This window comes from Triturus cristatus, chromosome 7 (assembly GCF_964204655.1).
Source record: "Triturus cristatus chromosome 7, aTriCri1.1, whole genome shotgun sequence".
In the NCBI taxonomy this organism is placed as follows: domain Eukaryota; kingdom Metazoa; phylum Chordata; class Amphibia; order Caudata; family Salamandridae; genus Triturus; species Triturus cristatus.
In genome coordinates, this window is record NC_140590.1 from 561,449,243 (window position 1) to 561,464,747 (window position 15,505).

Below are 15,505 nucleotides of genomic sequence, written 5' to 3' on the forward strand. Positions count from 1 at the left end.
ATTGCCTCCAAGTTAAGCCTGACGGCTCTGTGCCAAGCTACCAGGGGGGTGAGCACAGGTTAACTTGTGGTTTGCTTGTTCTCTATCCTGACTAAGATTGTTGTTGCTCATTGACCAGGGCTCACACCCATTCACCAGTAACCCAATTTCTAACACCATGTATGACACATTTATTGCTGAAGAGACGACTCCTGCATAGAAGGATGGATTTTGTAATGTTATAGAATCTCTAAGGTGGCAGGTTGGATGACAATGTTAACAATTATAGAGAGCACTGTACGTGAACATGACCTTAGGAGCTGTTCACTTTATTTACGACAGGTAAATGAACCCGCTAAGAAAAAAATAAAACAATACACATTCCTCCAGTTGTGTGCTGAAGAACAGATCCCTAAATTGAAAAAGCTTGATACCCATAGTAGATTGGTGGAAGGGTTACATGTAAAATAGGTCCTTGTTACTAAATCTCAAGGCTTAATTGGTTTGTAGAAAAGTAATTTTCTTTGTCATGGTACACATCTAAGTCGTAAACTGAGACATCTATCCTGGATGTGATTTGCAGATAGTGGAATAGTCTTCTACCATCTGAAATGTGAAGAGACCTTCATAGACAAATAGCTGATCTGATTCCAGCATTTGCTGCAACCCAAAGCTTTGCTAGCTGGTTTCTATAACTCCAAAATGTAAAGACAATTGTGTGGTCATGTCCAGTTTGCTATTGATGATTATTGCCAGGTTCATCGTGTGGGTTCTGGGTGAGGGTGTGGGCCTGAGTTTGGCTGGCCACCAGTTGGAGTCCCATGGTGTGGTGTTCTTGCCAATGATCACTACTTTTGCCTTATTGATGTTGAAATTACAAAAGCTGACTTTCATCCAGTTAGTGACTTTGGACATGCAGGCAGTGAACTTGTTTCTTGTGTTGGGGTCTTGTCTGAGACGGAGAGTAAGAGTTGCACTTGATTTGCACAGTATAGTATGTTGATATTGTGTGCGCAGATGACATTGGACAGAGGGATCCTGCCTGAGTTAAAGAGGGTGGGGCTGAGCGATAATCCTTAAGGCACTTCGCAGATGTGTTTGTGGGCTTCCAAGGAATAAGATGCCAGGCTTACAGCTTGTTTTCTATCCGTTAAGAAGGGGCAGATCCAGTGGAGAGTGGGTCCTTGGATGCCAATCTCATGAGGCACCTGATGAGGATAGGGTGAGAGACTGTGTCAAATGCTGACGAGAGGTCCTGGAGAATGAGGGCTGCCGTGTCACCTCTTTCAAGGATTAAGTAGATGTTGACTGTGGCAGCGATGAGTGCTGTTTCCCTTCTGTGGTTAGCCTGAATCCTGACTGCATGGTGTTTAGGAGATGAGGGGGGTGGTTGAGGTAATCTGTGAGGTGTTAGTTGATTTGTTTCTCGAAGACCTTTGCTGTGTATGGTAGGAGGGAGATGGGTCTGTAGTTGGAAAGCGTGGCTGGGTCAGCAGATGGTTTCTTGTGCAGGGGCGTGATGGTAGCATAATTTCAGGTGTCCAGGATTGTGGCTTTGTTGATGGAGGAATTGAGGAGGGGTGTTAGTGCTTTGCTGAACGGTAGAGTTCCTTTGATGATGGCATGGTGGGAATAATGGTCAGATGGAACCCCGAGTGGATGGTCTTCGTGGTAGCAGTGATTTCGATGGTGATGAAAGCAGGCCACGAGGTAAGGGCTTGTTCATTGGCTGTGAAGGGAAGTTGAGCTGTGACAGTGGCGGGGTCCAGTTGAAAGTCAATGCTGATGTATATGGAGGTTATTTTGTTACAGAAGAATTCTGATTGCTTGTTGCAAAGGTCTTGTGAAGGGTTGATGTTACCGGAGGCTACAGGAGGTGCAGTGAACTCTTTGATTATGGCTGTTAGACCTGGCATCTTTGGCGTGGTTTCCCCTGACTTTTTTGCCTCTACCTCCTGTATTTTTGACGCTGTGCTGGATTCCGTTTTTGCTGGTTTAGATGCTTTGGGCACTTTGCCACTGCTGATCAGTGTTAAAGTGCAAGTGCTCCCTAGGTAAATTGTTATTGTAATTGGTTATCCATGATTGGCATATTTGTGTTACCAGGAAGTCCCTAGTAAAGTGCACCAAGTGTGCCAGGGCTGGTGATTCAAATGCTACTAGTGGGCCTGCAGCACTGATTGTGCCACCCACATGAGTTGCCCTAAAAGGGTGTCTCAGGCCTGCCACCGCGATGCCTGGGTGCAGTTGCTAACTGCCATGCTGCCCTGACCAGTGTCCACACTGGCCAGGCCTAACCCTTCCCTTTCTATACACATTGGAAACCCCTATGGAAGGCCCTAGGTACCCCCCTGGACAGGGTGCAGTGTATGTGAAAGGTAGAGCATGTACTAGTGTGGGTGACATGCTCTGGTAGTGAATTACAGCCATTTTCGTTTTTCAATATTGCAAGGCCACCTGTTCTCCATAGGCCAGAATGGGCAGTTTGATTATTACATTTTATAATCCTAAACTGACTCAGGGAACATGGTAGAAATTCGGGCTTAGTATGCTGAACTCAGAATGATAAAATACATCTTTTAGTGAAGTTGGTTTTAACATTCTGTGTTTGAAAATACCACTTTTAGTAAGTAGGTATTTTCTTGTCTAACCATCCAAACATGCCTTTGCTAGGCTGTGTATTCCTTGTCTGTAGTTTGAGTGACAGGGGCTGGGGAATTCCAGGGAGCTGGGGAATTCCCGGAGAAAGGGTGGCCAGCACAGGGCTGAATAGAGAGATCTACATCTAGATGGGAGGGAGGAGTTGCACCTGGGACTGAATAGGACAGTGCCTGCCCCCCACAGTGCTGGCTCCACCCCCTGTGGTGCGTCTGATGTCTCTGGCCTGCACTGTGAAAGAAGAGAAGGAATCATGTCAACAAAGTGCTCCAGGGCTGTGCTTTCCCTCCACAATGCTGGTTTCACCTCATGGGGGGCGTATGATGTTTCTGCCCTGCACTGTGAAAGGAAAGAAGGGGTCATGTAAACAGAGTGCTCCAGAACTGGTTTGGACTGGGCAAAAGCCCCTCTGCCCTCAGAGGACAAAGGATGTTGGGGTATAAATATTGGGACCCTGATCCCAAGAATTTAGATCATCCTGGAATCAAGAAGGAAGCTCTGCCAAGGAGAAAGCTGGAAGACTGAAGAAGAAGGACTGACCTGCTGTAAGGCTGACCTGCAGTTGCTTTGCTGCCAAGGAGAGAGGAAGGACTTTGCTGTGTGCTGTGTCCCCTGGCTTGAAGGAATCTCCAAGGGCCTGAGTAGAGCTGGCCTCCTGTTAAGAAGTCCCAGGAACAAAAGGACTTCACCCCCAGCTTCCCCCTGAACTCTGCTGTGTGAGTTCTGCCCTTCCTAGAGTGCTTGATCCAATTGTGGGGCCTCTGGAAGTTGTGCCTGCTGTTGGGAAGCTGACCAAGAGAAAAGAAGTAAAAGATCTGCAACTTTTTCACACACTGCCGGCTTAGCGAGAAAATTACCGTCGCCGCGAAGATCGTCGCAGCGCCTCTCGCCGCTGCAACGTCAACGCCGCGTTCATCATTGGAGCGCATGGCCCTAGAGCGGGAAGATTCCCGTCGCTGAGAGTATCATCGCAGGGCCTGCCGACGCTGAGTGAGATCATCGCACCGCTCATTAGCGGGCCGCATTTCTTCGCTGCGAACAACGTCGCAGAGCCATCGAAGATCGTCACACCACTCGTTAGCGGGCCGTATTTTGTCGCATCGTGCCTTTGCGAGTACATTTCTACTGGAGAAGCTACACCTTGGAATCCATACAAGTATCGCCTCACTCCCCATACAGACCGGATTCGTCGCACACACCCGTGCAGCAGAGTGGTCGCATCGCCTCCCCAGGGTCTCAGGACTGACGCTGTTGCTTGTTTTTCGACGCCTGAGCGCCGCTAGGAACTTTTATCGCATCACCGGGTACTGTTGGCTAAAATCGACGCTATTGTGGATTATTTTGTCGCTAAGCTAAGAACTCTTTTGAAACCATATTCTTGAACTGTGTATGTTGGATTTTTGTCGTTTTGGTCTTGTGTAGTTTATATTAAAGTACTTTATTTATCTACACTGGTGTGGAGTCCATTTGTGGTGTTTTCACTGTGTTACTGTGAGTGTTGGTACAAATACTTTACACATTGCCTTTGATAAGCCTGTCTGCTCGTGCCAAGCTACCAAGGGGGTGAGCAGGGGTTATCTAAAGAGTGTATCCCCCTTAGCCTGACTAGAAGCAGGGGTCCCTGTTTGGAAAGTGGTACCTACCTCTGCCAACTAGAGACCCCCAGATCTAACAATGGCGTAGGCTTTTTTTCTGCTGTTAGTACTGGCATCAATGCAATCTGTAAGAGCTGTGCGCTTTGTGTTCTGTATCTGCTTCTGGTAGTGTCTTAGGGCTGATTCAAAGATGAGATAAAGTTCACAGTGCTGGTTGTGACGTTGCTTACCTGAGGATAAAGTCACAGTTGTACATTTCAGACTACCTCTGTTTCTTTTGATTTGTGATGGGGACTAATGAATTGGCCAATGAGAGTGTGAATAGTGTCCCACAGACAGACCTGGCAGTGTCCCAGTTGTACCGATATTTGCTTGTCACCAGCTGTGATGCATCTCGTCTGTTGTGCCCTTTAAACACTCCTTAAGGATCTTTGTTTGATTTGGAAAACGACTGCAAATTTGCTAGCATCATGGAATCTCTGGCAGAAGAATCACCATCCCTGGTCGACGTGGAATAGGAGCTGAATGTAGGTACTGAAAAGGCAGGGCCAAAAGGGAAGCCCTGTGGCACACTACAATTTATTCAGGTGGAAGTAAAAGAGGTGGAGCCCATCAAAACCATGCTTTATTGTCCCAGACGGAACCGCCACGGTGTTGTGAACTTCACACCAGCTACTGTCTTTCTGCAGTATGGCTAAGGCATGGCAGGATTGTCACATCAGGGAAGCATCACAAAAAGAAAGTATCAATAATATTTTATTTCAGGAATATCTCATAAAATTATATCACATAAAAACAACACAGAGATGGCATATTATGTACAATTCATACACTAGTCAAATGCATAGTTAATTAAGATTCAGGTTAGGCAACGTTTATCACATAATCCCATCGCGAAGTTTAATAAACAGTGATTTGTGTTTTCCCATGCCAAACCTATTCAGATACAGTTCATATTCCCGATGCTTTTGACATTCAGAGATTAGTCTCCTTTGTACCTTGGTCTGATATCTGATACAGAACCACAACTGATGTTATTTCCTCTTTTATTTCAGGGACTAACTTCATAGTGATCGTTTGGCGCTTGAGCTGAATACTCTTTATTAAATAAAGTAGAATAAACATATATAAATCATGGCAAGCGTATGATTCCTGAATCTTTTGATTCCTGAACAGTTCTGAAAGAATATGCCACGTTACTTCGCATGTGTTTACCATGCATGCCATTACAACGCTGTTGTTACAATGACCGCGTTGTTACCTCGCATACAATAACAATGCAAGTCTGAACAACGACTAGCTATGGGGGGGCGCTGGATTTTGGAATAGCATAATTTACTATTCCAACTCCAGTCTGTGCAACAGTAGGGAAGGTGTTGGATTTTAAATCCAACACCTTCTGCCCCCTACAGCAAGTCGTTGTTCCCACTTGCGTTGTAATGGCATGAGTTGTAACAAAGCAGTAGTTGTAAAAACCATGTTGTAATGACATGCGTGGTTTCGCACTCGTGGTAAACGATGTTTACCATTCTGCAAAGTCTGCTCCATTTGTTTTAAGTGCAGAGTTCAAACCAAAAGGTCAGAAGCTTAGTTCAGACCCTTTTCAGGATACGATCATGACCCCAAGTTTACAGCAAAACATACGTCCTCAAAACTCAGTCCCATCGACGTCTGCTGAAGGAACCTTTAAAGTAGATGAAGTGGCTCTTCATCCAAATCTATCTAGCAAAGCACCTTTATGTTACACCAGTTTACTGGGAGGCTATGGCAGAGATGTTTGTTAGCAAGGGCGGCTGCTGTGGCATTTAAGTGGTGAGACAGAAGGGGGAGGACAGCGCAGGGGGCAGTGCGGTAGGCAGCACGGGGAAAAGATTTAAAAATATAATGCCTACCTGCATTCTGCAGCATTGATGCTCTTCTGGCTTCAGTTCCTCGACCTCGACACCTGGCATGCCACAGGGTTCCCTATGCCAATACAGACGCTGCTCTCATGCTGGTATTTCCCAGTATGAGAGATGCGCTGTGACTGGTGTGAGCACCATAGTTAGGCGCTCACTAAGGCCCTATGACCCCTTGCTTGTTCTTTACCCGGCTGTAAAGCACAGCTCGGGTGGAGAGATATAAGTGCGCAAGACAGTTTGCCTGGCCTTAGACGGCCGGCCAAACCATTATGCACACTTGAAGTAGTGCCACAACTTCTCCTCCTTCCAGTGGCTTTGTCGACATGTGGGAATGGACGGCCCCGCCTTTGGCTCAGGTGCAGGAAGTAAGCGAGGAAAAATGTAATTATAATGACATTTTTTATTATCATTTTATTTTTCACTGCTCAAAAGCAGTGGGAAGACACTCCTCCGCCTTAGCGGAGGAGCCGTCGCTGCTTTTTAGGCAATATGTATCATCACACAGGTGCCGTCCTAAAGTGAGGGAAGCTTTTCAAAAGGAAAGAATCATTGAGTCATATTCAGCCGTAAAGTCAACTCACATCTTTTGCTGGGGAGGAACAATTAAGACTGTATGACTACAGTTACACGTGCCTTGTGTGAAAGGAAGGATGAGTAGTGTGACATCCATGACGGAGTCTTGCCATCAAGACCACATTTGAGGCAAGGCCTAAGGAATATGTCACTCATGGTCAGGTAGACTGCACTTGCTCAGCTAGGACATGATGAAGACTTCCACCAGGCTGGCCACCGCATGCATGCGGTAGAAGATTCCAAATGGCAGGCAGATGTTGACGATGGCTATCCATATAGTTTTCCCGTAGAACTTCACTTCCTTCTCATAGTCGAACTGTGGCCGGCCACCAAATGCTGGTATGATCCAAAACTGTGAAGCAACAAAACATCATTATAATTGTAGTGAGGAGCCAGATGGTAATATTTTGTTGGAGAAAATGACAAAAAAACTTTACTGCCACAGATATTCCTAGAGGCTCTTTTTAGTTTCACTTTCAACCACCTGCTACCCCAACACCCATGCTGCTGTAATTACTCCTCTTAGGAATATTTGAGCCCTTGGGTAATCCCCCCGCAGACAGTCAAACCACCCACAAAACCAAACTAGCCTCCTCGACTGCCGCAGGAAAATTACAAAATTGTATGGCCTTTGTTAAACCTCAGAGAATTTACGGCCTCTAACACTATTTTATAGAAATTGTGTTATTTCCGTTTAGCTATAGTAAAAAGAAATGATATCACAACATATGAGATGTAGAAAAGAGATGACGTGGCGAAGAGCACTTATGCAGTACTCTCTTGACCCATTCCCTGGTAGTCTCAGTTTGTGTCTGGAATGTTGAGAGTGAAGATTTAATAGAATTTGTGTGTGTGAGAGGAGTGGAAACTAGGCGATAGGGACATTTGAAGGGAGCCCTCACAGGACCTACCTGCTGTTTTTATAATCTGTAATTGCCATAGGTGGATACACACATACCCTTTATATTGTCTCATGGGGCTAATATTGCAGTGTGAACCTCCATCATCTAAAACAGGGTGTCTCACAGGCCCTTCCACCTTTCTGTTATGTGGACACTTTGCTATTGGAAGGACAATGACAATGTTGGTACCAAAGGGCTGAGCCCTTCACTGCTTACAAAAAGACGCAATAGTAGATTACCAACAGTGCCTGCCGGGGACACACACCTGTCAACAAATGGAAATGGGTATATGAGGGTACTCCTAGTAAAATAACATAAAAGGGAAATCTATTTAAAAAACAAAACTCAGGAGAAGAGGAGAAGTTCCACGACATAATGGCGGGTCACTTGACCTATCCTTGCTTCAGATGTGTGTCATGGTCTGCTTTGATGAATGTCTGACCTAACTCTCTTTCTTCACTCATAGTCTACCTTTCCAACCACTAATCTGCAAGAGAAGATTGTGGTAAGGGAGGCACAGATAGCAACATATGGTGTGAAGGTCTTTGCAGGGCACCCAAAGTAACTCTCACTTTTATCAGTCAAGGAGCTTTGCAAGACCTCATTCGTGAGACTAAAAGTGGGAAGGCGGTTTCATGAAGCTGTCAGATGGTACAAGTTAGTAGAAGTAATATTTCTCTTTCAACTCTGAACCGGTATCCTCTGCTTTCTGCATCAGTAGACAAATCTGAAATTCACTGATCTCCAGTGGCCTGTGGGTGGCCAACACCGCTCATCATTTTCCTGCTCAGAGCCAATGAGTACTTAATGAAGGTCTGTAGTGTAACTCTGAATTGATTTGGCAATTGCATCAAGGAAGGGTCGATACTCTGGGTACCAGTGAGGGTGGAATGGAGTTCACCTCCACCCCTGTGCTTTCTCTAGAGACCCTATGCTCGCACTTTTGAAAAGTGCCAGACGCCAAGCTGCAGGAACGCAGGAGTGCTCCTGCATCACCAGCCCGGACATGAGCGGCAGGCACTCTGAGGTACAGTAACTCAAGACACAGGGGCGTCAATAAAAGTGAGCAGCAGGGGGTGCCACTGCAGCACAGACGTCAGCTCCGTTCACAGTCTCAGCTGGACAGGACTCGGGCACTTTACAGGGCAGCTCCGTGCATGGTTGACCAGCTGCTTGACACAATGGAGAGTATAGTTCCCAGGCAACATATTATCACACAAATACAAATATAGTACAAGAAATGAGTTCAAAAGGTGACTTATACAAACAATAATGTTTAATCAAGAAAGCAAATACATTGACATTTCGTTAAATAGCCATCAAATTTATAACATTAATAAATCCATATTACAAATAAATATATTGTAATTTAAAAACAATGAGTGGCAGAGATAAATTTTTTGACGCGCGTTTCGGCACTGTGGGTGCCTTCGTCAGAAGTTGCCACCAATAAATCTAAAATTGATTAAAAGGGCATATAGAACTCATTTTTGTGATTATTACATGGGAGGTTTGGTCTATTCTATCATGTCCTTACTTACATATATTGTAACTTACCCTCATCTTTTCTATATGCCTTTTCTTTCATTTAAGAATTCAATGCAAATGTTGTTTATTGTAACTTCTATCTAGATGCTCATTAGTCACTAGCAGATTGTAACACAGCTCTATAATTATGATGTAAATAAATTGAATGTAATAATCACAAAAATGAGTTCTATATGCCCTTTTAATCAATTTTATATTTACTGGTGGCAACTTCTGACGAAGGCACCCACAGTGCCGAAACGCGCGTCGAAAAATTTATCTCTGCCACTCATTGTTTATAAATTACAATATATTTCTTTGTAATATGGATTTATTAATGTTATACATTTGATGCCTTTTTAACAAAATGTCAATGTATTTGCTTTCTCGATTAAACATTATTGTTTGTATAAGTCACCTTTTGAACTCATTTCTTGTACTATATTTGTATTTCTGTGATTATATGTTGCCTGGTAACTATACTCTCCATTGTGTTTTTGCCCTGTCCCAGGAACTACATTATTCTACAGGGGGTCCTTGATATCCACATGTGACCAGCTGCTTGAGGCAGATCTAGGCTAAAATGGAATCACATAAACAGTATACAGGGAAAGGAGGCTGGCAAGCCAACCTGGATGGGTTCCCAAAATCAGGTGACCTCCGGACGTCATCAGAACAATCCTTTGCCGAGGGATGTGAAGTCCCACATTAGTGCCCCAGCTGCTGCCCCATGTCTCGTAGTATATAAGCAGCAATAGGACGACCCATACACTGAGAGGGGAACCCGGGTCAATTTAGTAAAGTATCTAGGGGCATATCAGCACGGGGCCGCAATAGAATTATCGGCGCTTTAGCATCTGTTTTTGGGCGAACAGTGGCGATAATTCTATCGCACTATCAGCAAAGACACGCTAGCGCATGTTCTCATGCCTCAACGCCCTTTTCCTTAACGACCAGCTTTGCATCTCTAATGAGATGCAAAGTGGGCGTTCCTCACCAGAATAGCGTGGGAAATGTCGCTAACTGACATTTCTCCTATTATTAATCTGCACGCTAACCTGCACAGCGATAAGAAAAGTAGCGCTAACCGCGCTTATCGCTACTTTCCTTATGCCTGGCTTCAATCTGACTTAGCCATTATATCCAATGGAAGGTGGATATTATAGCTAAGGCTGCCCTGCCCTATCATCAAGCTATCGCCTTTCGCTGTGCGATTATCGCTGGATTTCCAGCAATAATCGCATGTTTAGCAGCTATCGCTTGGATTTTTATCGCTTTGGAGATAAGCGTCGCTGATAGCGCGCTATCTCAGCGATAAAATCCAGTGAAAGCCGGCTATAATTATCCTCGCGCTAAGCGCGCAAAGCGATAATTATCGCCGGCTGTTGCCGATATGCCCCCTTATTGGTTCACGAATGGGCAATCATGTAGGTGTTGGAATAAGATGAAACACCATTCTGCCACAGCACCCTCTGCCACAGCACCCTGCTTCCTGTCTCTGGTCCAAATCCCTGCTGTATACCCATGCTATCGGACCTGTCCGCTGTCTCTACTGTCTGTCCTTCCCTCCTTCCTCCCCGTGCTTCGGTGCCCTCTGCCTATCTGGCTCTATGCCACAGCACCCTGTCTCTGTCCCTCCCCCTACTGCATTCCCATGGCTAGGGTCCCTGCCCCTACTCCCCACCATAGCTACTATCCTCTATCGCTGCACTCTCCCCCCATCCCTTGCTCTGCCCAACATGTCAGCCTTTCTGCCACTGCTCTGTCCCTACCCCTGTACTCGGTCCTTGCTCCCTGCCCCACTCTGTTACTACACATTGGCCATGCTCCCTGCCCCTTCCCTCTACCACTACACTGCCTTTATCCTGCCCTTGTCCTGTCCTAAGCCCTGTAGCCTGCACTCTGCCATAATCCCTGTTCACCGTCTCTGCCTCTCCCTCACTCTTTACTTCTGTCCTCCCGCCCCCAATTAATATTTTACTATCCACTGTACAATCTTTTGCTCCTGGGTTATTTAGGATTCCCATCCTAATTAGCATAAAGCTTACTGAAACAAGAAACAAGCAGCTGGGTTATAGAGGACTGCACTGCCAAGACAAGTCACTGAAAAGTGGTGAAATATTGCCCGCCTCAGATGGCCAGCTGCCAAATGACCATAAATTATAATAACATTCACAGGGGTATGAGAGGCAATATATTGGAAAATTTCTGCAGTATATAGGAGGCGGTCCACAGTCTCCTCGCATTTCCAGGATCACCTCAGAAAATCCACTGAGAGGTCAGTGGTTTCCTTGCGCTTTCATATTCCTCTACATTGACCAATCAGAATTAATTTCTGTTTCAGCCCCTTGTTTCTCTTACCTTCATAGGTTTCTTTAACTCAGACTTCTCAGTCACGGAACTTAAATCTTTCTCTAAGTCATTCTTGGGACTTTTAAATGCCAACTTTCGGTTCACCCTTCCATTTCACCCTTCCTGTTGCCTTAATGGGTCCCCTGGTTACTTTCGTTTCAGTCCAAACTCGTATTTTCCCCTCACTAACATAAGCCATCACCCCCTCTTTTCTTTTCTAAATGGGTCCCCTTCCTACTCATGACACCTGTCTGCTCGGTTCTCTCCACAAACCACCCAGCACAATAAGATGTCACCTTCTTGTTGCACCTTACTAACACAAGTTATTACAATTGATTTGTAATTAATATAGCTTACATCTATTGTATGATTTTAACAGCCCTTAAGAAGCCCATGTCTGGGCGAAACGCGTTGGCTGTATTGAATTTTGAGCACACCAAGAATAAAAACAACTAAGGAATACAAGCATCGATGTTTTCATACTTCATGTATATACTGCAGAAATGTTCCAATATATTGCCTCTCATACCCCTGTGAATGTAATTAGCATAAGCTTGGTAACCTACCCATCATCATTAGGGGCCCGAGTCTAAGTCACAGTTTAGCAGGGTCTAAGCAGCCTCACCTCATAGCTGAAAGGTAGAGGAGTTGGCCTAACTGCTAAGGGGGTCGACCTCGAATCTGGGTAACTGAGTTCGAGACTCGGCAACGACACTGAACATCCTGTGATTCTGGTCAAATCACTTAATCTCCCCGTGGCTAACAAAAAAAAGCATTGGCATAGCCAATAGGACTCGCCTTTGGGACCTTATAAATGTTTAGCCATGCAACAGTTGATGTTGTTGCACCAAGGATATTCTGCTGCATAACTAAATACTTATGAGGTCCCAAAGGCGAGTCTTATTGGCAATGCCAATGCTTGTTTCACCTACCACCACCTCTCCTATGAAACTACCCACAGTGATAAAGAGTCTGAGCTGCCTTGCTATGCATGCAGACAATCACTCTTCAGAATATACTCACAATTATGTTACTCAGAAGCAAGAACAATGAGATCTCCCTCAGAAGTGACTTCTTACAGCTGTCCTTCCTGGAGTGGAAGATGGTATGATGTCCAGCTCTATGATTCCTGGACGATACCTCGGATACCACAAGCTCTTGCCCATGTGCCTCACCGAGCGAGGAATTATTCCAATTACTGACATTGTGGGAAATGGCAGGGTTGACGTAGATGAGCTCTGGCAGCTTCTCTTGGTGGGAGTGCAGCGATCCGTCATGCCCGGGGTGATCCTCATTCATGGGATAACGATGGAGACCTTCTATAATGAAAGTATTCTGGAAGGTGTGCTGGATGATGATGAGTATGGAGTAGACCAGATTGAGGATGCTCAGAAGTTCTCTTGGAGTTGTAGCCACCATGGCTACAATGGAGTAATATGAAATGCAATATTGTCCCAGTGTTGCACCCAGCAGTAATGCCACGTCCAATGTTCTGGTTGGATTCTTGTGGTTGTCCATGTGTCGGTCATCGAACCTATAGATGATGGACCCTCCCAGGGACACCAATGACATCAGAGCAAGGCTGACAATGTTGAAGATGTAAAACATGGTGAGGGCTTCAACCTTAGTTTCATCTGAAGTCACCTGCACTTCATAAATTATGAAGATTGCCAAACCAGCCACAACAGTACATACTCCCATGATGATGCCAACAAAAAGGGTCTTCCAGCTGAAGTGCATCTTGGGGTGGTGAGGATGGGGGTCAATACGCCGACCAACATTCTTCCACATCACGTAGGTCATGGCGGAGGCAAAGAGACTGTACTCAATATTGAAGGGATACAGGTAGTAATAGCCTGTCTTGAAGGTGTCGCAGATGTTGGTTGTGCATAGGCATTTGTTTGCTGATCCACCGCCAGCTGTGGTACAGAAAGAGGAGACCAGTGTTACAATACCCATACTACAGCTCACGGTTAATGTTCCAGCCACAACTCCCCAGCTCACCTACTCCTCCACCATGTCTCCTATTATATGGGCATCAACAAGTTCAGTCTGGGAGTCAGGTCTTGGATGAGCATGGCAAAATGGTGTCATGTTAGAAGGGAAGGTTAACAATTTCCTCCGAGTGGAGAGAGATCAGGGTGTTTCACTTAATGCCAATGCTATAAAAGACTGGAAGTGTGGAGGAAGAGATAGGTATCTGCTAATCATGTAGCCTTTCAAGACCACTGATGGTGAGGGTGACTGGCTTTATCCCAGTCCCTTAGGCTTTTGGGGAAACTACCAATTTCCCTAAAGCTAAACCGGCCCTTATACACTGCTGTATCTCTCAATCTTAAACCGCCTCCTTCCTCATCCTTCATCCATCATCCTTTAGGTTTTAGGTTCTGTTGCTTGATGGTAAGTATGTCAATCTATTTCATCACCTTAGAAAATTCCCTGACAATAGTTTCTATGCCTTCCCTTGTCTAGCATTTCACGTTTGCCTTTAGATAAAGTCCCCTTGTTCCTGTGGTCAGTGTTGACTGAGAAAAGTGGCAGTGGGAGTGTAGCTTACCTCTCGGCTCTAGGTACTGGCTCTCGTTCCCTGTTTGTGGGTGATTCTTGAATGGAATTGTATCAAAATTGTTGGTTTGGTGGATGGACTCATCTGTCACTGCGGCCATCCACACAGCGAGGTTTGTGGCCAGGGTGAGCATCAGACCGCACCTGGGAGAGAGAAGAGACGCCCATGGGCGCGAAAGCAGATATCCACACATCACCTGCACAGACACTCATGAAGAGCACACACATCACACCCAGAAAGAGTCCGTTTTAGCACTGAATAGGCTGGATATTTATTCAGTTATATTATGGACTCTAAAGTAGGCTTTTAATGAGTTGTGAGTGTTTTTAGTGAGTGAAGCCGCAAGCCTCTACCTAATTTTTTACCTTGTGCCCTTGGTTAGTTTGTTTGCCCATTGTCCTGTGCTGGCATATGTGTGCTAAGTGAGTGATGGTCAGGCTCGCTTTTTATTATGTAATGGGGCGTGCCATAGGTGTCCCTTCCTAATAGTGAGTCGAGGGGGGTGTACAATTGTTTTGCGACTTGAATTTGGTCGCAAAACAATCACACTTTACTGCCTTCTTCAAGTAGGTGGTAAGCCAGCCGCAAACAGGAAGGGGTACTCAGGGGACCCTTTTCCCCTTTGTGATTGGCAGCAAAAACATTTTTAAGGACAGGCAGTGGTCCCAGGGACCACTGTCTACTTTTCATTTTTCTTTTTTAAATGCATCCTGTTTGCCTTAAGGGAAACGAGCTGCATTTGAAAAAAAGAATGCTTTTTAAGAAAATAAATCACAGACATGGTAGTCTGCTGACCCCAGCAGGCCACCATCCTTGTGATTATAGGCTACTCCCAATGAGTCGCAAATTGCGACTTACATCATGAATATTAATGAGGTAGGTCATTTGCGAGCCCATTGGGAATCGCTAAATGTGTCTGAGACACATTAGAACATTTCATTTTGCAACTCGCAAATTGCGAGTTGCTAAAAATCTCAATTTGCAAGTCGCAAAATGAAATAGTCGTACATGTGGCCCTTAAATCAGTGATTGCGGGACTGACAGAAAAGAAAAAAGAAGATAGCGAAAAAAAGAAAATTATCAAAAAAACAGTGTGGTGAATGAGAGAGTGCATTGAAGAGAGAGAGATGGGAAGAGTTAGAGACAGCGATGCAAGATACGTGGGGCACGAACAGTGAGTGATTGTGGAAGGGAGAAACACCCAATTCAGTAACATATTTACTTGGATATCCAGTCATTTGTGAGAAATGTTTGGCAATGAAGAACCAAGAACCTTATTTCATCTGTTAGGACTGTCTTTCCACACACATCAACCAGAATAAACAAGAGATCCCCGGTAAAGCATGCACTGATAAACTGGCTCAGAATCAGACTATGTCTGTTTAGTTTAGTCCTCCTGAATCGCATCTGCGCCTTCTGGTGAGTTCTTATGGCCCATACAGCGGCTGCCCG

The 15,505-nt window shown here is 45.2% G+C and overlaps 1 protein-coding gene across 2 annotated transcripts in view; it reads right to left on the reverse strand.

Moving 5' to 3' along the window:
* Positions 1-4,972: 4,972 nt before the first annotated feature.
* The window catches only part of LOC146810123 (proton channel OTOP2-like), a 98,227-nt gene continuing 87,694 nt past the window's right edge, over positions 4,973-15,505 (reverse strand). For both annotated transcript variants that reach the window (XM_085617069.1, XM_085617070.1), the window contains exons 5-7: positions 14,045-14,196; positions 12,511-13,406; positions 4,973-7,058 (exon numbers count right to left, since the gene is read on the reverse strand). In XM_085617069.1, coding sequence (XP_085473195.1) covers positions 6,888-7,058; positions 12,511-13,406; positions 14,045-14,196 — 1,219 coding nt within the window. In that variant the 3' untranslated portion in view covers positions 4,973-6,887. The remainder of the gene's footprint in view (positions 7,059-12,510; positions 13,407-14,044; positions 14,197-15,505) is intronic.